Source organism: Carassius auratus, chromosome 39, assembly GCF_003368295.1.
Source record: "Carassius auratus strain Wakin chromosome 39, ASM336829v1, whole genome shotgun sequence".
NCBI lineage: Eukaryota > Metazoa > Chordata > Actinopteri > Cypriniformes > Cyprinidae > Carassius > Carassius auratus.
Window position 1 is genome coordinate 5,926,697 of NC_039281.1, and position 22,047 is coordinate 5,948,743.

General features: G+C 36.1%; 1 protein-coding gene across 8 annotated transcripts in view; it reads left to right on the top strand.

Annotated features, from left to right (window-relative positions):
- The window catches only part of LOC113057777 (fibroblast growth factor 13), a 115,738-nt gene extending 106,462 nt beyond the window's left edge, over nucleotides 1-9,276 (top strand). For all 8 annotated transcript variants that reach the window (XM_026225296.1, XM_026225297.1, XM_026225293.1 and 5 more), the window contains 2 exons: nucleotides 3,918-4,116; nucleotides 7,580-9,276. In XM_026225296.1, the coding sequence (XP_026081081.1) occupies nucleotides 3,918-4,116; nucleotides 7,580-7,716 (336 nt within the window). In that variant the 3' untranslated portion in view covers nucleotides 7,717-9,276. The remainder of the gene's footprint in view (nucleotides 1-3,917; nucleotides 4,117-7,579) is intronic.
- The last annotated feature ends 12,771 nt before the right edge of the window (nucleotides 9,277-22,047 follow it).

A 22,047-nucleotide genomic window follows, 5' to 3' on the forward strand; every position in this document is an offset into this window, starting at 1 on the left:
ATTGTAGGACTTTTATTTATTCAGACCCTTGCTGGGAGGCATTTAGAAGTGTTATGTTTTTGTATTTATGGATTCAGTGGTTAGCATGTACCATTTACAATCATCCCTGTTTCCTGCCCTTATATTCTCAACACTTCAGTGTTTTGTTTTTGTGTACAGTATGTTATTATGATAATTATGATAAATTGTTCCTGATAAGATAGGGTGCAATTCAGACATTATTGAGAGCAACTCTACATAATGTTTTTGTGCTTCATTTGGTTGTAATTATTATGGCCTTCAGCTCAGACATTAACAGAATTATTAACAGAAGAGCTGTAAATGAGGCACAAAACATAGCAGTAATTTATTGACACTGAAAATTTCTAACGATTCCCAACCCTACTGAAGAAGTACAGGATGTCTGAGGAGTGTTTCTTCTGACTGAGATGAAATGCTGCCTTTCTTTAAGTTCTCACCCTGAGTGAACCCAACAGAGTGACTTTGCCACAGCGCTGATAGCTGACCAGAGATACATCTAACGTCTCAGTGATGTTTATCTCAGGTGAAGTATCGATCCCAGATCCGTCCCTTTGTGTCCACTCGTAGAATCTCACACATAATCACAGATCAAACTTTCTCATCATGCTGACCGCTGACCCTCAGAGTGCAAATCCTTTCAACGTCCAAACTTCCCAACCACTTTCTCTAACTGAGGATGTTTACGGGACGTATCTCAGCACTGAGCTGACAGCCTGTCCCAGAGGAGGTGCGATGTCACGGCTGGTCTGTGACATCAGGAGTGTTCCTGTCAGTGTGTGTGGGAGCTCAGTGTCTGTGTGAGTCACCCGGACCAGAAGGACGACTCCAGTCTGTTCGCTGAACATTGGAGCTCTCCTGATGGCACAGGGCCGGCTGGGAAACATAGCATCCTGTGATGAGAGTGAGAGTTGAGGACCTTTATAGATACATGATGAAGGGACATTCTTAGCATTGCTGCTACAATAGCTGTATATCTCTGTTTATTACAAATTCATTTTAGGCAGTCTGTGGCCACCATCTTGGTAACACTGAGCAGCGATTCGCAATGTACAATATTGTTCAAAAGTTTGGGGTCAGTAGATTTATTTTTTCTTTTTGAAAGAAATGCATACTTTTGTTCAGCAAGGATTTATTTAAATGATCGAAGGTTACTCTAAAATGTATGATTTTCTTGTTAAAAAAATATTTCAATTTTTCATATAAATGCTGTTCCTTTGAACATATTCATCAAATTCTGAAAAAATATCACTTTTTCCACAAAAATATTAAGCAGCCCAACTTCTACAGTATGTACACAAAATAGGCCTTTTGTGTACATAGAAAAAGTCTCATGAACTCAACTCATGAAAAATGGAAGCAAAAACAAAAGTGTTGCGTTTATAATTTTGTAGATGAAAGAGATTTTAACGTCTTGTGTCTGGTTAGCTTACGCTTGATTGACAATTGATATTGAACACAATATTCATGTGCAAACACACTTATGTAATTCATGCAAGAAGCGAGATGAAATCCAGTAACACATAGCTCTCAGAGCTGAAACACTGGACACCTTCCTCTAGTGATGTTTGCAGAGCGACACAAAGATTATTTACAGTTTCTTTCTTCCCTTGGCTCTGATGAAAAACATAATTTGATTTACAGCTCTCTCTGTAATATTTCCACATCATTTGCCATACTCAAACAGTAAAGATTACAGCCACAAGACCCTGAGGCTCTGTAATCCATTTTAACAGAGCCGTTCAGTTACTGCAATAGCAGCCCAAAGGCTCGTGGAGATTAATCTAACCTCTTCTAATGACTTTCGCTTTGAATTTACTTCGCTTCTGCATTTAAGGAGATGGAAATGATACAAGTACATGGATTTGAAAAATCAAGCATAATAAATCCAATATTTGTAAAATATTATCAATATGAGTCTAAAATATATATTTTTACAAGGACTGTACAAGTACTTCTTCATAGTGATACAGGAAATGCATTACGTTTTAGCCAGGTGATCAGCAAGTTAATTTTTGCATTGGTTCACCAGCATTAACCAACCTGGACTAGCTGACATATAAACAGGAAGTGAGGATCCATGAGCAGTGGGTGTGAAATTGTGGCCATTGATTTATTTAGAATGCTTTATTGGACAGGTAAATGATTAAGACACCTCTTGAAAAGCAATTAGTTAGCCAGATAACGTGCAGAATAATGTAATTTGCTGTTGCTCCATGCACTTCCTCTGATCTTTTCACCCTCTTACAGCGTTCGCAATATCCTAAACGAAGCACATAGTCAATACAAGATCCAGCGTAGGGGGAGGCGAGCGGTTATAATGACTCAATGAAGTGTACGCGGTGTACTCGCACATATTCAATACGACCGGATCCATAGAACGAGCTGAAGAGCAACCAATCCCAAACTCCATTAGCATGTTTATGCAACCCTACAACATAGATTGCTGTTGCAAGTGCTAATGAGAGAGAGCGTACAACAGACCAAGCAGGGAACAGTGAGGATTATTAGTGGGAAAAACATCAGATAAAAGGGAAAGTAGTGATGTTAGGAGAATGGAAGAGGGACAAAAATACTATTTGTTACACTGGGACCAAAATACTTTTAATTAACAGTTCTTTTTTCAATAATTTAAAGTGCAATTGCAAAATAATTTCCACAGTGTTGTTTTAATATCGAGATACTACTGTAGTTTTTATTAATATTTTTAATATACACTGCCTTTCAAAAATTCCAGCCTTGTAATGTTTTTTTTTTTTTTTTAAATAAGACATGTATGCTCATCAAGGCTGCATTAATTTGCTCATAAATACCGAAGGAAAAAAAACAGTAATCTTGCAAAATGTTATTACATTAAAAAAATATAATTTAATTTCTGTGATGCAAAGCTGAATTCCTACCAGCTATTATTCCAGTATAAAGTGTCACATGATCCTTACGAAATCATTCTAATATGCTGATTTATTATTAGAATTATCAGTGTCTGCAACAGTTGAGCTGCCATATATCTTTTGGAAACTTCAATACTTTTTTCAGGATTCTTTGATGAAAAAAATGTTAAGAAGAACAGCATTTATTCAAAATATAAATCTTTTCTAACATTATACATCTTTGCTATCACTTGTTAACAATTTAACACATCCTTGCTGAATAAAAGTTTTAATAATAATAAAAAAATAAAATAATATACATTTACTGACCCCAAACTTTTGTAGTGTACAGTACAGTATATTGTTAGAAAATATTCTATTTTTAAATAAATGCTCTTCTTTTTAACATTTTATTCATTAAACAATCCTGAAAAAAGTATCATATGTTCCAAAAAAAAAAAAAAAAATGTAAGCACCACAACAGTTTCCAGCACTGAAGATAAATGTGCATATTAGAATGATTTCTGAAGGATCATGTGATACTGAAAATTGGAGTAATGATGCTGAAAATTCAGCATTGCATCACAGAAATAAATTAGATTTGAATGTATTTTAAAATAGAGAAATGTTATTTTACATCATAATAATATTTCACAATATTAAATGTTTTCCTGTATTTTTGATCAAATAAATGCAGCCTTGATGAGCATAAGAAACTCCTGTAAAAAACATTGTTTGGATAGTGACCGGTAGTGTATATTTTCTGTTTTATTTTAAATGTAATGTTTTAGTAATGTTTTGTGTCTGAACAGTTTTTATGTTTGTATAGTTTGGCTTAGAATGGCTTAAAATGGCTTAGTTATAATTGTCACTGCATACGAAGCTGAGAAATACAATTATTTTACAATTGTGTTTGTCTGTGTATTTGTTTATCATCATATTATTTCTTAATATCAATTGTGTCACGTAAGGATTTTAAATTTCTAATCTCATCTTGCATCTTTTTGTCTTCCCTCCTTTGCCTTTCAGGAACACTTCACACCAGAGTGCAAGTTTAAGGAATCAGTGTTTGAGAACTATTACGTGACGTACTCCTCCATGATCTATAGACAGCAGCAGTCGGGCAGGGGCTGGTACCTAGGCCTGAACAAGGAAGGAGAGATCATGAAGGGCAACCATGTGAAAAAGAATAAGCCCGCTGCACACTTCCTTCCCAAGCCTTTGAAAGGTAAGTCATTACCTCAACACACTATGTAGTCAGTCTTATTGCTGTTGATGCAGTTAAAGGATTAGTTTACTTGCAGAATACAAATTTCTTGATAATTTACTCACCCCCATGGCATTCAAGATGTTTATCTCTTTCTTTCTTCAGTCACAAAGAAATTTAGGTTTTTGAGGAAAACATTCCAAGAATTTTCTGCATATAATGGACTTCAATGGTGGCCAGTTAGTTGAAGGTCCAAACTGCATTTTCATTGCACCTTCAAAGGGCTCTACACAATCCCAGCTCTACACAAAACCAGGAATAGGGGTCTTATCTAGCAAAACGATCTGTCATTTAAAAAAATAAGTACTTTTTAACCACAAATGCACATCGTGCACAAGCTCCACAATGCAAGTTACTCCATAAAATGATTTTTGAACATCACTATTCAGCTCAACAATATTTAATCAACTAAAAAATAGTGCAGTCTCTGTAAAATTATTCTTAAAAAGCCTCTCGTAACCACGAATGACTGGAAAAGTAATTTGTTATTATGTGGGAACCCTGATGATTCATCTACTGGGTGGGAAATAAAACACAAAACGTATTTTTATTGTGTATTGTATCTCTTTTTCATTGTCAAAATGAAAATCCATTATATGTGTCACTGAATGCTCTAAACTACAGGCTCCAAACCTGTGAGCACACTATCTGCCCTTTTACTGTCCCTCCACCTGTGTTTAGTGTGGCATGCTGTTCTCTCCACACACCTGAGGCAAACACTGGTCTTAGGCTCTTTGCTGAGGTGATGAGCTGTGGATAGTGGCGTCCGTAAGGAGCGCTGCAGACTCCAGCACAATCAGACAGTTTAAAGTGTCGTCTGCGGCAGAAGGCTCTGGAATGATAAAGCAGCTTTTGACAGCAAACAGCACTGTACCCCTTCCATCCAGGCCAAGGCAGCCATCTCAGAGCAGAACACAACAGAGCTTTGTGCAAGTGCGAAAGTTCCTGGTAGCTTTCATCTGATGGCTGCATACGTTTTTGTCAGTAAACACAGAGGGAGTGCGTTCAAAGCACAAGTCCTAACCCTCCAGAAGTTTTTAGTTGTTATTTTTGTTGCTTTGGAAAAAGGATGAATGAAAGCTTACATTTTAAAACATTAAGAGGCTCTACATATAAATAGCAAGTTTATTTCTGAGCATCCAAGATGTGCCAATTTCAAGGTAAACATTTAATTGAATTGCTTTTAGATTGCCTTTTAATGCCTTGTTCGTCATTTAGTGGATGCATAATTGGGATTTTTCTCTTAATGAAGAAGAGACGGTTCTCCGAACTATGAGCTGTTTTGTTTTTTTATGTAAAGCAGTAATTTATCAGATGACTCACGCTGCACAAATGAGTTTTTGAACATAATGTCTGATAATGTCACAATTCAGCTATTAACAAGAAATCAATAATGAACAAGGTCAATGAACAAGGTCTTTTATTTGATTATAATTACAAATAGAGGCTTAACAGCTGAGAAACATTTGTTCTTAGTGAAAACGTCTAAGCCCTTGCATTTCCTTATTCTGAAGAGGCTTGTAGTGTGGTGAGAGGATAATGGTGATGTAAGAGACAGCAGGAGTAATGCATTAGCTTGGAAGGACAGTCTGATACTACTGGCTCCACACTGAATTCACTGCGGAGATGCTTTACTAGAGCTGATTTTAGAGGCCATTGCACGGCCATTGAGTGAGATGTATACCGTAAAGAGTGAAATAACAATAGATAATACACCTATTCAAGATCAGAATTTTCTTCCTTGCAACTTGCAACTTTATTGCAAAGTGTTACCATAATCTTTCATGTAGAACAGCAATGATTGTCTCAGTTATGAGTTTAGTTGTTGTCGAGGAGAGTTATGTAATTTGAAAACTGGGAACTGGAATTTTGCTTGCCGCCTTATAAATATTCTCCAGCAGTATTCTTCCAAAGGACCAATTAAGGATCTGTCTCCTCGCTGTGAACATGGCTTCGGCTGCCAGCTCTCAGTGCACACAGCACTATAGTCTCTGTTCAGTGCACGCGCACACACACACACACACACGCACACACACACACATAAAGTCAGCCTGCATGATCATTACCATTGCCAAAGAACAGGATACCATACATCTGACGTATCTGCATCCATAATCCCTAAGCTTGAGGCCTCATTTATGTTCAATTACTATAATAAGATTTTTTTTTTTACATTTAAAAGTGTATAACACTTCAATTATGCATTGCCATATTGACTCGGTCACACTTTGAAGCACATTGTTCCAGATGGTTTGACTTTAATGACTAGCTGGTGTATATGACAAACCCATAGAGAAGGCTCTACAGAGTGCTCTTATAATGACCTGGCCACCGGTCTCTGAAACTCCTGCATCCTTCTGGTGAGAAGCTTGACACTCGTTTGCACAACCAATATGTCAACTATCGATTTGTAGAGCTTTCTTCTTAAGTGCTGTATCGATTGCATGTTGCAGGCAGAAGAAGCTTTGTGTGAGGTTAAAGGAAGTCTTTGTGATGCTCCCTGCACTGCACATCCAACGTTAAGACAATCGGACAGATGAAGTTTAGCATATTGGTTGCCTTGTAGATTTCTGGAGTGATGATGTGAAAGTACTGTGTGAAGTGCTTGGGTCTGATTTTTGTGTCAGAGAACAGGAGTCGCGTTTACTAAAAAGCAGGACATAGATATTAGCTCTCTAAAACAAATGTTTCTGTTGAAAGGTTAAGACACGGAGTGACCAGGTGCCTCTCAGAAGCTTTTCTGCTTGACTCACATTCTCCAATAATCACTTTTCACAGCCTGCTATGCCCTGCTATAACTTAGTGGGACTGTCTAACATTTTAACAATTTTCAGCAGCCATTATTCCTGTTTTTACAGTTAAATGATCCTTCAGTCTGTTACTGTCACTTTTGAACAATTTAATGCAGTATTGCTTAATAAAAGTATTGATTTCTTTAAAAAAAAAATCTTAACAGTAAAATCTTAAAACAGTAGTGTATAATTTAGTCAAACTGTAAACGGAGTATCTCACATTTCTTAATAGCTACTGTATAGAGTGCTGATTTCAGATTTTGCTGTTGAATAGATGAGTTTTGTTCCTTAACATTTATTGATTTATATATATATATATATATATATATATATATATATATATATATATATATATATATATATATATATATAAATTGCAAATGGGTAAATATAAACACAATACAAGAACATATGTTGTTGTTGTTGTTGTTGTTGTTTTTCCGTGATACGTGATACATTCTGTTTACTAAAACTGACTGAAAATGTTCAGCCTGTTCATATTTAATCAGGGGCATTCATGAAGCAAACAAGCACATTTGCATACCATTAGCATTTTCTCTGTGCCCATCTAGCATAAAATGTTGGGATGTTTTTACTAACCACACGTTCTTTATTTGTTTGCTGTTTTTCAGTGGCCATGTACAGGGAACCCTCTCTGCACGACCTGACCGAGTTCTCACGTTCTGGCAGCGGCACACCCACTAAGAGCCGGAGTGCTTCCGCTGTGCTGAACGGGGGCAAAGCTGTGAGTCAGAACGAGTCAACGTAGCCCGGTTTTCCTGGCCCGCTACCTTTCGCCTTCACCAAAACCTCTGAATGCTTGCGACTTCACACAGACTTCTCTCCAAAAAGCTCTCAGCGGTTCAGGACAACATGAAACATAACATAACCACTCACAAACTACAGTAACATTTGATTTGGACTTCTTTATAATTAGCTCGTTTTTTATGTTTAGCTTTTTTTTTCTGATCACCACTATAATAGCCTTTTCCATGTGAAACACAGGAATTGTAGCCTTTCTTACAATGGGACGTTGCGTTTAAGTCCCTCTCAGCAGTTGAACTTCAATCATCAAGGTTCATTTCCTAGCATTGCAGGTCCTGATCAAATAATGCATTTGTTAAGAGTTCAGGGCAGTCAGTGAGGGTTTTAGCTGCACGGGTGCGGTGGAAGGAAGGCACCCCTGTCCTCCATGCTTCCTAAATGTGTGAAGCGATAGAGAAACGCCCATCCCGTTGCGTGGGGGGCTTCTGCGTTCTTGTGCACTCGCTTAGAGGGCTTGTCTCTCTAGCATGGGAATATAAAGCCTGCGTTCTGCTCACATTATGAGTGAAGCTGTGCCTCTCAGAAGCAAGAGGCCATGGCTTGCTGATTGGTTGAATTAGCCGTGAGCTTTTCTTACTTTCTCTTCCTCTTGTTTCTTCCCCAAATCAGTGTTTTTTGAGGTTTAAACAGTGACTGGAGATCTAGCGCACCAAAGACAGAACTGTGAGAGTTTCCCCTTGAGCCGTCAGACCACACCGCTAAATATATACCCAAGAAAGTAAGCGATGAACAGGTTTTTTTCTGATAAGTGAGAGGTTCAGTATTTGAGGAGATGGATGTGTGGTTTATGAGGGCTGTGTGATGTCACTCCTTTTGTCTCTTATTGCGTCCTGTTGTCTGTTTTCTAAGTTCCTTTAGTCTGTGTGCTTGTGTTTTTGCCCGCACATGTCAACTCTCCTTTGGTCAATGCTGGTCACCGTTGCCAGTGATTTTCGAGACATGGCGGGACTCCCACCTGGACTGCGTTTTGTGTATAAGTAATTTATGGTGGTGACAATTTTCTATTTAAATGAGCAAACAAAAAATTATACTGTGGAACTTAAGTTGGTTGAATTTTTTTAGGGTATGTCTAATTTGTGAAAAAAAAAAAAAAATGAAAATTCTTGTACAGGGCATGTACAAATCAGGTTGTGTACAATAAAGAAAAAAAATTTGTGGCCTGCAGTACATACAGTATATATCCTTTCCCTCCAGCAACATAACGTCATTTATGCTACACGGGGGTTCTTCTCTCTTCTGTTTCTTTCGGGGTTTCTTCTTTTAGATGAACATACAGTATCTGTTGCATGGGAGACTGCAGGGTGGTGAGGAATAGAGCTGCATGATGTAGGCTGTGTGTATTAACTCCCCCCTGGATCATATGTTCCAAACTACCAGGATAAAACTGACAAACAACATGTATGTACTGACTGGCACTCTGCCACGTACCTTCAAGTTGTTTTGTATTTGTTGTGTACATACAATGCACTGAATAAAATGTTTATATTAAGATACTTTTAAAATGTGTTTTTGTGCTTTATTTGTTGACTTCGATCTCTTCGAGGCCATTCACCGGGCAGCCACTCTTGTCTTTCTCTTTGCCAATTGAGTTTGTTCTAATGGCGTCTTACATCTTATTTTAATCTACTTACTTCTGGAATTGGGATATTAAATAGTCCTATTGTGCCAACAAATTCAAATACTGAAGCAACAGAGCAATCGGATTGATACCAGAGGAAAAAAAAAACACTGGGAATCAAAAAACTCTTACATTGTTTCCAGTGTGAACAAAAGTAAAATGGCACTTAAAAGAGGACTGTGTTGTAAGGTAACAACTAGCACTGCACTGGGGGTCGAATGTTGTTTTTGATGGTTTCCTGGCTGGTGCTGGCAAGTAGTGGAGCCAGTGATATAGCCAACTGTAATCACTTCCTCTGGACCAACTGTAGTCACTTCCTCTGGACCAAGATAAATCATGCCTCGAAAAGCTTTAATTGCCTGCAGTCACGACTCTTGCATGCCTTCTACCTTGTGGAGCAATTCCATAAATATAAATCATATAATCCATATAAATCAATATGGTGATAGACAGCATTGTGACCAAGACGTAGTTCCCTAGAATAATGTAGTGTGTTTATATTAGAAACTCATATTATAGAGCAGTACACAGCACGGTAGATCCATACAGTTCACAATATGGATATCGATACTCCCCTCCTTTATAATATTATGTTTATATTAAGACCTCAGTACTGTGTATAGCCATTTAAAAGTTTGGTTTTAGAACGTTTTCTTTTATATGATTTTGAAAGAAGTTTCTTATGCTCAAAGCGTAAGCGCACAATTGATTTACTCAAAAATACATAAAAAAAAACTGTAATATTGTGAAATATTAGTTCACTATACTTAATATCTTTTAAATATTTCAGCATCATTACTCCAGTCCTCAGTCTCACACACCTGCAGAAATCATTCTAATATGATGATTTGCTGCTCTAGAAACATTTATTATTATCAATGTTGAAAACAGTTATGCTGCTTAATATTTGTGAAAACCATTATTGTTTTCATAATTGTCTTTACTGTCACTTTTTATTGTGCTCTTACTAATGTGTTCTTACTAATACCAAACTTGAATCATAGTGTAAATGTACATTCATTTTATCGGCCATTATTTATTGGTCAGTTAAAAGTTTATCCTTAAAAACACTGTAAATATAATCTTTAGCCAATCTCAAAATAAAAATAAAGAAATCCTATACTGAACATTATAGTGTGATTCCTAAATTAACTTGTAGAATTTATTATTAGTAAATTCCTGTAAAATGTTTATCACTTTTAAATGTAAATGTAATGTGTATGTGTGTGAACGTGAGGGAATATAAGGATCGCTAACAATGGTAGAAATATTTGCAGCGTAGTATGTACTGTATATACAGCAATCAAGTGCCCTGTGTGTTATTAGCACAGTAAGCAGATATGAACTAACGAGGAGTCTGTTCCACAGCAGCAGGTATGATATGTTTCAGCTCTTATCCTGCTGCTTTATGCACTCCCATTATTTCTTCTTTGTGGCCCTTTCTTCTTGTTCATTAGCCAGCACACTCTTCATAAACTTCATGAACTTCAGGAACAAAGTTCTGTAGCACTGCAGGTTGAAGCCAACTGGACATCCAGCATTATGAAGACAAACCCCCGGGGATACGAGTAACTCACTATAGAGACTTTATACACCAACGCAACTTAGAGACATTTGAACAAGTCTTATGAACAAAGTGTGAAAACAGCAAATGACAGCAAATTCTCAATGTAAATGCTTTTTAGAATGTAAAAGGTTTGCAACACTAAAAAACAAAACCAATCATAAATGTTACAACTGAATTTAGGCATCACAATACTATAATGTACAGTATGATGTTCAAATATTTTAGTTTATTCTGAGAATTTATATTAAATGAAAGTGACGTGACATTCAGCCAAGTATGGTGACCCATACTCAGAATTTGTGCTCTGCATTTAACCCATCCAAAGTGCACACACACACACGCACGCACGCGCGCACAGAGCAGTGGGCAGCCATTTATGCTGCGGCACCCGGGGAGCAGTTGGGGGTTCAATGCATTGCTCAAGGGCACCTAAGTCGTGGTATTAGAGATAACTGTACATGCACTCCCCCCACCTACAATTCCTGCCGACCCGAGACTCGAACTCACAACCCTTCGATTGGGAGTCTGACTCTCTAACCATTAGGCCACGACTATTTAAATTTAATTAAATAATTAAAAGATTAACTAGATGAAAACAAACAAACATATCAGCTGATATAGGGTTGATTCCTTCTGCTGATGCAGTGACCAAACTTTTCATCAACATAAATAATCAAGGGCTAGACTCACATTTGCTGAGGAGCATGCTGTGTGGAGAGAGAAGAACTGGTCCAAATTTGATTTATTTGGGTCAGATGGGAAACATTACGTTTGTCTCAAACTGGGGAAAGACTGAACCCTGAATGTGTAAAGAAGTCAGTAAAAGGTGGAGGAGGATGTGGTATGGTTAGGGGGATGTTTTGTGCAGCAGTATTTGGGCCTCTTATACTGCTACATGGCAGAGTGAAAGCAAATGTTTATCAGAACCTCCATCAGCAACAATGCAGTTCCTTCCTTCCCTGCCAGCATTTCCCAATCAGCTTGCAATTTTCATGCAAGACAATGCCCACATCACTGTAAAATTATTTAAAGCAGTTTCTTGAAGCTAAGAACATTGAAATAATGAATTATCTTTCATCATTCAGTTTCAGCACCATGGACAGCAATTGGAATAAGAATTACATCTATAGCTTTCTTTATAAGTGCCATTTCTCTTAGTTTCATCTATTTGTTAAAACTCTTTATGCATCATATGTGTGGAAAATGATTCAATTCGAATGATATGAGTGTATTGAAGTCATCATCCCACTTACATTTTTACATCATTCTCCAATTACATTTCACTACATCATCTCTTATCATAAAATGTCAACTTTCTGACTCAACCCTAATATTGATCCTAAAGATAAAGTATGTTTGCTGCTGGATGGGCTGAAGTCAAATGAACATGAACTATGTCAAGGTAAATTATAATATGACATTCTACATAATAACCTGTTATGTTGAAGCCCACAGCACACTTCTTCGGTCATGCCTTACCTAAAGAACTTTGTATGTGACTTCATACGTGTGGTTTGATAATTGCAGTAACCTCTGGAGATAGTGGTTTGATCTCTGAGAGTGCTGGAGCATATGAGACTGATTAGGGACATCTGAAGCACATGTGCGACTGAGATGTTATGCAAGAGCTGTTTATGTGCTCATATAATAGCTCTTTAGGCTCAGAAGAACACATACATATGTACTGTACAGCGCTGAGTTCACTGATGTGAACATGATGTGAAGCTCTTGATGTGATGATCAAATGTTGTATCATATGGAGATAGTTTATATGTCTACATGTTTAATTCATAGACATAATCCAGGGCAGAAAGCACAATCCGCTCTGAATGCATAATCCAGCACTAATCATTTGCACTTTGACTCCTGTGCTTTGCCCTGAGAAAAGTATACAATGTAATTCTTTAAAAAATGACCTGCATATTATAGTTTAACCTACATATGAATTTGCTGTTATATAACACCTTCATGCTTAGTGATTTATAATATCCCTACGTTTTCTCTGTATGTCTGTAACCCTCATGATTCTACCCGTCCTTTTTTCCTCCGCCTCGCCTATCTCTTCCCTGTTTGTGAGCAGGTGCAGTAGGGAATCCCGGACTGCGTGTGCTGCTGCAGTGGGAGGGATGTGATTGCATAAGAAGCAGACAGGCCTCTCCTCTCTCTCCACCAGTTATGCACTATTCATGAGGCTCTCTGCATCAAAACTGCATTCCTATTTCTGACACTTCCATGGTACTGCAAGGAAACAGCCACACTGACCATGAAGAATTTACACACCTTGTCTCTCACTCCCAAATATACCTTTCCCCTCTTCAGCTTCTTTAGTTCTTCAGCTGCTTTAATCAACACTCTTAAATATAAAGGTTCCTTATTGGCAAATAACCTTTTAACATGCCTTCAGATAATGGTTATAAAGTTGTCATTATGCTATTGTCACAAGGCTTGAGTTTTTTTTCCATGTGATAGTCAAAAAGGTAAAGAATTTTCAGCACAGTAAAATAACTATTCACCGAAAGTTCTTTGGGGAGCCCAAATTGATCTTAAATGAGAAAAAAAATAATAATAATAATTTGGGACCTTTTATTTTTAATAGTGAATGCCTCTCCACCAAGTTTATCAATTAGTTTGCTAATAAATATGGGGTAACACTTTAGAATACTGTTTCTTACTTACTACATAACTAATTAGGAATTATTGAAGAACTAACAGGTGATTATTCATTAACACTTAACTCACTACTGTTAACTACTAAGGAAGATGTGTTAATTAATCAGTATGTAATATAATTTTATGATTATGTTAAGTAACAGTTAGCTAATCAATATCTAATGTATTCTGTCATACCTCCTGAATAACTACTATTGATTGTCTACTACTTAGGGTTCTAGAAAAATAACTATGAAAGTTATAGATAAAAAAGTTCGTCAAGACAAACTTTAAGTTGGCTTGAGAAAGCCTGGCCAGTTTAAAGAGTTTAAAATTTAATTTTAAGTTAAGTTAAAAAGTTTGATAATTGCTATGCAGTTGCTAGGGTACCCGGAGTGGTTGCTAAGGTGTTGCTATGCGGTTGCTAGGGTACCCGGAGAGGTTGCTAAGGTGTTGCTATGCGGTTGCTAGGGTATCTGGGATGGTTGCTAGGGTGTTGCTATGCGGTTGCTAGGGTTTTGTAATGAGGTTGCTAGGATACCCTGGGTGGTTTCTACGTTAGTTTGGATAGCTGCTAGAGTGTTGCTATGAAGATAGATAGATAGATAGATAGATTAAAAACAGTCAGATTATAGATAGATAGATAGATAGATAAGATAGATAGATAGATAGATAGATAGATAGATAGATAGATAGATAGATAGATAGATAGATAGATAGATAGATAGATTAGAAACAGATAGATTGTAGATAGATAGATTTTTTAGATAGATAGATAGATAGATAGATAGATAGATAGATAGATAGATAGATAGATAGATAGATAGATAGATAGATAGATAGATAGATAGATAGATTAGAAACAGTCAGATTATAGATAGATAGATAGATAGATAGATAGATAGATAGATAGATAGATAGATAGATAGATTAGAAACAGTCAGATTGTAGATAGATAGATTTTTTAGATAGATAGATAGATAGATAGATAGATAGATAGATAGATTAGAAACAGATAGATTGTAGTTAGATAGATAGATAGATAGATTAGAAACAGTCAGATTATAGATAGATAGATAGATAGATAGATAGATAGATAGATAGATAGATAGATAGATTAGAAACAGTCAGATTATAGATAGATAGATAGATAGATAGATTAGAAACAGTCAGATTATAGATAGATAGATAGATAGATAGATAGATAGATAGATATGATATGATAGATGAGTTTGAATGAGTTTGAATGGGTTAGTAATAGTACATAGAATATGTACATAGTACATAGACTATGAGTTTAATGGGCTTCAGTGTGTTTAGATTTGAATTTTTGACAGTTGGAGTTTGACGGAATGTTCAGATGAGCAGAGGCTTTTCAATGTAAGTCTATGGGAGTTTTTATGATTTTTAATCTTCATTTTTATGAAAACCGTAAGTCCGATCAGTTAGAAAAGATATAGCACACCCGGGGAGATCAGTCTGAAGAGCTGGGCCGAGTTTGGAGTCTGTAGAGTTAAAGCTCTAGGAGGAGTTAGAGTCAGAAGTTTTAGTCTCAGAAAAGGAAGAATAATAATAGCAACCGCATAGCAACACCCTAGCAACCATCCCAAAGCCCGCGCTCGTTATATGATTTGAATGTGAAAATAGCGCCAGTGCGCCACCCTCGAGAAACGTTACGACACGGTTTACGGCACTGATATCAATAACTCTCATTGGTTCTCACCTAATTCGTCACAGATTGCGACATGCCGTGTTTCAGTTGATAGACATTTGAAATCAGTACTGCGCCAGTGCGCCTTCACGGAGAGAAGACAGATTCATAATTTCACGGATTAATAAATTAAATTCTGCTCTGTACCTTATAAAAACTATTACCTCCAGAGAGGACTGCGACTGGAACTCATTATCATTTGAACTACTTTTGGTACCACTTTTGATCTTTTTGCAAAAAATAAATTATTAATGTTACGTTTGTTTGTCTGTTATTTGTTTATTTATAAAAGTAACGTTATGTAATTTTAAGAAATGGTTATTGGTAGGTTTAGGAGTAGGTGTAGAATTAACGGTAGTGGCTCAAAATAACGTTTTAATGTTATATTTTTAATAAAATTGTGTTTTATTATGTTTTATTCTTTTAACATTCTGTATAAATTGGGTAGGTTTAGGTTCGGGTGGGGTTACGCATTTTTCTATGGATAACTGACTGGTCAGAGAACACGTTCTATCTGTACGTATTTTAGGTTGTTTTTATGTAAATTTAGTTATGTATCGAACCTGTAATTACGTCCGGATAATACGTAAATAACACTGTAAATACGTAAAGGCACATACGTATTGGACAGTTTTAATTTACGTCTAAATATGTACGTTTTGATTGTGAGATCAGGCTGAATTATTAGATAATTCCTCAAGAATTACTTAGAATCTGAAACAGTATTCTAAAGTGAAAACATAGGGAACCGATTAGTAATTAATAAAGAATTATCAAATAATTCCTGAAGAATTAATTAGAATCTGAAACAGTATTCTAAAGTGAAAACATAGGGAACCCATTAGTAATTAATAATTAATTATCAAATAATTCCTGAAGAATTACTTAGAATCTGAAACAGTATTCTAAAGTGAAAACATAGGGAACCGATTAGTAATTAATAATTAATTATCAAATAATTCCTGAAGAATTACTTAGAATCTGAAACAGTATTCTAAAGTGAAAACATAGGGAACCCATTAGTAATTAATAAATAATTATCAGATAATTTTGCAGAACTTACAGAATTCTAAAGTGAACCTAGTAAATAATAAACTACATCATTTTGACTAAGAACAACCTATAAAAGTAATCATAAACTTTGTAAAATACTCTCATCTGTTTATTACTTGTCCTTTTACTCAAGTAATTTTGAAAATTAACAAGCCTACTTATAATTTTACTGGAGTAATATTTTATTGGGGTATCTGTACTTTTACTCAAGTACTTGATTTGTGGGACACAGCCTGATTATTATAGTTTTTTTTCTCGTATAACTGTTCAGAAGTAGTTATTTCATAGTTATTTTTCTTGAACCTTAACTAGTAGATAATTAATAGTAGTTATTCAGGAGGTATCACAGAATATATTAGTTACTGATTAGCTAACTGTTACTTAACACAATCATAAAATTATATTACATACTGATTAGTTAACACATCTTTCTTAGTAGTTAACAGTAGTGAGTTAGGTGTTAATGAATAATCACCTGTTAGTTCTTCAATAATTCCTAATTAGTTATGTAGTAAGTAAGAAACAGTATTCTAAAGTGTTACCAAATATGGTTTTATTGATTAGGTAATGAGCTCATAGATGAGAGGATGTGTGAGTTTGCTGATGAGCGAGTTTCCTGATGTAACATTCACTACAAGCAGATCAATAACTCCAGTAATGAGTCCAGTGATCCCTCTGGCTGTACCATCAGCTTTTCAAAGTGGTTCTCTGATAAACTCATTGGCATGTTAGGAAGCATCTTGGTGCTCATGGTAAATTAAACATTGGATAGATTCATCTTCCCCAGTGAGGTTGTCCAGTTTGAAAAGTTTACTAATGCATTTTAAGGTTTTGCTTATGGGCTCACTGATGGATTCACCGATATAGACACTAAGAAATGTCACAGATAATCAAAGAACTCACCAATGGGATGAACTGACTCTCTTTTACTCTCCTTTTTAAAGATGCATTTATGTAAGGTCAGTCTAAATCACTGATGAAACATTGTGATTCACATAGCTGACATTTACACATGTAATTTACTACAGGAAAAAAGCTCTATCTGAGGACATTTTTTTTCTGTTGACATTAATGTCATACTACTTGAATGACAAATCAACAAAGGCTGGCGTGAAGGTCTCACACTGATGATATAAAGATACGGGGAGTAATATATAACTGGGGATAAATGAATGCTGCTCTTGATCAATCCAGACTCATAATCACTACTGAATTTCATTAAGGGATGATAAGTATATAAATGAGGTATATTATACAGAATATAAAGAGCAGGATCTTTGCAGACATTCATGTTTATCTGTTCATTTAGCAGTACAAGGTTGAATCATGGTTGAGTCAATTGTTTTTCTCTCTATACACAGAGTATAAATGCATTGTGCCTGTTACTAGTTTATGCATTTCTTTCAAATTTATTTTGATACATTATTCTGCAGTTTTCAAGGATGGTCTAAAATTTGAATCGGTTCTGTTTAGTCACATATTGAGATTAAAAAAAAAAGTGTCAAATGTAGAGCTTAGAGCATTCAAATGATATAAGCATCTGATGAGACAGCTAGAGGAAAACAGAGAGGTAGAAACACTTGAGCTGCTCCTGTTGCAGATAGAGAAGACTTGTGCTTCCAGAAGAACGAGAGTGTGAGAAGATTTTTTCAGCCATTTAATGAGCAACATGACAAGACGTGAAAAAGAAGTGGCTGTGAGAGTACCCGTGGTGGTGGTGTAGACAGATTGTAACTTCAATAAGAACTGAAAGAACACATTTCAAACACTGGGAAAGTGTGTGATTTCTGCTGCAGTAAAGAAAACAGCTAAATAATTTCAACAGGTTTCCCAAACTCTGATCTGCCATTAGTCAGTCAAACAGACAATCCCACCCCAGACTCAAGCCATTAGTTGAGCCAGAGCTGCTACATTGACACGTTCTTTCTATCTTCTTACACACAGTATACATTATATGTTTTAGGTCTGAGGTTCTGTATGTTACACTTTACACTAGTATACCTGTTATTCCCCCACAACAGGATATAAAAGCTCTTTTGGCCCTGTCTTTCTGGGTATAAGGACACATAAAAAGCTGCTCTTTGAGATCTAAATGTTGGAAGTACAAATAAGTTCATCACATTAATTATTCCTGTGTGAGTAACCTCTATGGCTGAGCACAAACAGGAGTGTGCAGGAGGATGGGTGTCAGGCAGGGGGTGAGCCTCTTGTTGCCATGGTGCCACTGTGCGTCACGGTTTCTTCTGTCAGGAGAGAACCACACGCTGCCTCTTCTCTAGCCAGATGGACATTCCAAGATTTCCAAGAAATGGATCTGAAAACAACTCTGATGTACAAACACCCTCCCATCTGAAGCATATAAATTACATCTGGCAATATATATATATATATATATATATATATTAGGGCTGGGCAAGTTAATGCATTATAATCTCGTTAATGCATTAATTAATTAACGCAGACAATTATTTTATCATGCATTAACTTTATAAAAATTATTTTAGTGCACATTTTTGTTGCACGTTAACAGCTTTTATACTTATTATTATTATTTTGAAAATTCATTGTTCACTGGCTCTGAATACAGATACAGATAAACCATTGGTCATTGGGAGGTGTAGAACGTTAATCAGTACTGGTTTATAATCAGTGATGCGGCGTGACACATCCAGTAATTGTAGACTTTAGCTGTTATGGCGAACAACGGTCGCATCCGGTGTCTAGGATCGCATCAAATGACAGCATGTATGATTTGTGTTGCACCATGCCATATCCAGTGTAGACAGCATCACTGATTATAATGGGTTGTTCATACAGCAGTACAAATAAAAGTGTGCAATAAAGTACTTTTGAATTCATAATAGAATTTTGTGCATTTATATGTGTGTGGACGTGTGTGTCTGTGTGTTTATTCTGCTTGTAGTACACACAAATAATTTTTTTTTTACAATAACATGAATACAACTGCTACAAATGCAAAGAAAATGTTAAGTAGGTGGGCAGTGATAGGGCAAACAGAGCCCTCAAATACCTGCTCATGAAACAACCTTGTTTGTTTTTGTGACCTGGTCATTTTCTTGGCAAAGTACATTCAGACATCACTGCTTTACCCAATTAAAAAGTCTCAGGAGATTTCAGTCGTCTTACAGCTCTGTTAATTAAGAACGAAAGAAGAATCCTGTTCCCTAATATGGGTCCCTGTAAAGCAAGACCGGTTCGTGCACGCACAGTGATTACTCTTGTATGACAGAGTTGGTTTTGTAAGACGTACCGACATTAGTATTCTAAACAGAAGAGCCTCACCATCTGTTAGAGACAGATCTAACCTCTCTACATCCTTCAGGGCAGCAGTGCACAGTGTAATTAATGAATTCACAGCATTTGACAAGAGTATCTGAGATTAACATTATTGTAGTATATTGTATATATATATATATATATATACATACATATACATACATACATATATATACATACAAATATGTGTGTGTGTGTGTGTGTGTGTGTGTGTGTGTGTGTGTGTGTGTTTGTGTGTGTGTGTGTGTGTGTAAAAACTGTAAGTACATTAGAAAATAAGCCAATAGAAAATCCTCTTGTTTCTCAAGTTTTTCTTAAAAAAGCAGAATAAAATAATAATATCAAAGTATATTAAACATATTTTATTAAAATATTAAGTTATATTAAGTTTACATGTTTACTTTGACAGTCCAGGACAGCTTCATTTTTATTAATTTCTTTGACCCCCGGTACCGTTTAACAACCCTTTTTCGGAATCACTAGATCTTTGTTATGTAAAACTAATTCAATTAAAAAAGTTCTTATTCTGTTTCTATTTAAAATAAATGTTACAGTAACCCAGCAGGGGTTAGTGTACCATCCATTGTAAGACTTTGATTAAAGTGGAGAATGAGCAACCATAAAATCCATGGTCAATGCAAATCACACCTAATTGTATCAGAATATAGATTTCTATTAACTGCTCAGTGCTTTGTTTATACATTGAAGGTACAGGAAATGTTATGGGGAATTATTTGTTACTAATTTATAATTAGTGAGACTTTCATACATAAAATTCAAACATGAAAGAATTATTGTGAGATTGTTCCTTTAAAAATTTGGCTTTAATCATTTTATTTGTAGTAGTACTACTACTAGTAGTAGTATGTACATTCTAATGAACTCTATTCTAATATTCTACTCTATTCTAATGAACAATTCTAATATATTTCTGGCACAATGCCTTCAAGTAAAACGTATCCTTTATTTTGATGGGTTGTGCATCGCAGAAATCATAGGGCCCTATTAAATCAATAAAACAAATTCATTGTGTAAAATAGCTAATATGTAAAGGTTATTCAATTTCTTTTAAAGGTAAAGATCCATTTCTGCTTTGTCCAATGTCAAGCTCTCAGTTTTTAATATTGGCATGACAAATAATTGCATATTTGGTTTACATCAAATGCATTCACGGTTCAGCTAAGTACAAAGGCAAAGGCAAAGATTAGAAAATATTAGGGAAGAGCAACACTAATAATGAGTATAAGAACCACAGGAGCATGTCTCCGTATCAGCATCACATTTTCTCCAATTTTCACTCTTTCTCTCCTTCATACAATGCACAGGAGTCATTAATATGCTAATAGCCGCATCCCATACTGCATTGAAATGAGGATATTTAATCAAATGTGCTGTCAAAGTTAACTTCAAATTGAATGCCTGGCTCACCGAAATCCCCTTGTTTTTCACAGTATATGTGTCTCATCAGCATATTTTCAGTGGTATTAGTATGTGTAGTGCATAGAAACAGTGTCTGTGCATTTGTATTCATATCGTCTTTCCATCTTCCTCTCATTCCTGTGCTCTGACCATAAGACGGTGGTAAGTGTAGTGCTATGCAGGACAGGGCATGTAAGGTGACGGCAGTGCTCATCTTCTGGATGTTGTGTGTGACCTCAGCAGTAAGGCCTCTCTTTCAGTGTGTTCTCTCTCCCACTTCCTCTATTCATCAACATACTGCTGCCACAACAGCTTCTCTGCCATTAACCATTCATGATGAATTCAGTGAATCAGTGAATAGTTCTTATAAAAACAACTTTTCCTTAGTGAGAAGAGCATTTTAAGAATCGATGTGTATTAGTACATGTATTTGCATCGCTTTGTCCGTTCTCTGAAGATTCCACCTTTTCGCTCGTCAAGATTGGTCATTTACGTACAGTACAATGCCTGATGCCAAACTACTTGATGCCATTATGTTCATTTTAAAAATCCCAGCTAGGATAGAAAAATAAGGACATATGGTCACCTATATTCCATGGATGTTAAAGAATCTCAATGTAACCACAGATACCAATGAAAAATCCCTGTTTTTAAGAGTGCACATTACAGTAACAATGTTGTTGTTTTTTTGCTGATCTGCTTTTATTTTGAATGACTGAATACTTTAGCTAGTTCCTGACATCATATGACCTTAACAGAATCGACACGTTTTGCTTATTGCTGGACTTGCATTTTTTTGCACAGTAATTGCTGTTTATTTGCTCCATGTAATTTTGCATGAAACCCCTGTGTGCTCATGGCTCAGCGGTGAGATTTTTTATTTATTGGGTCTCGACATCATGTTGCAGACTCCCTGGAGGAGGGCAGTGAACTCCTAACAGCATGAGAGAGAAAGTCTGTC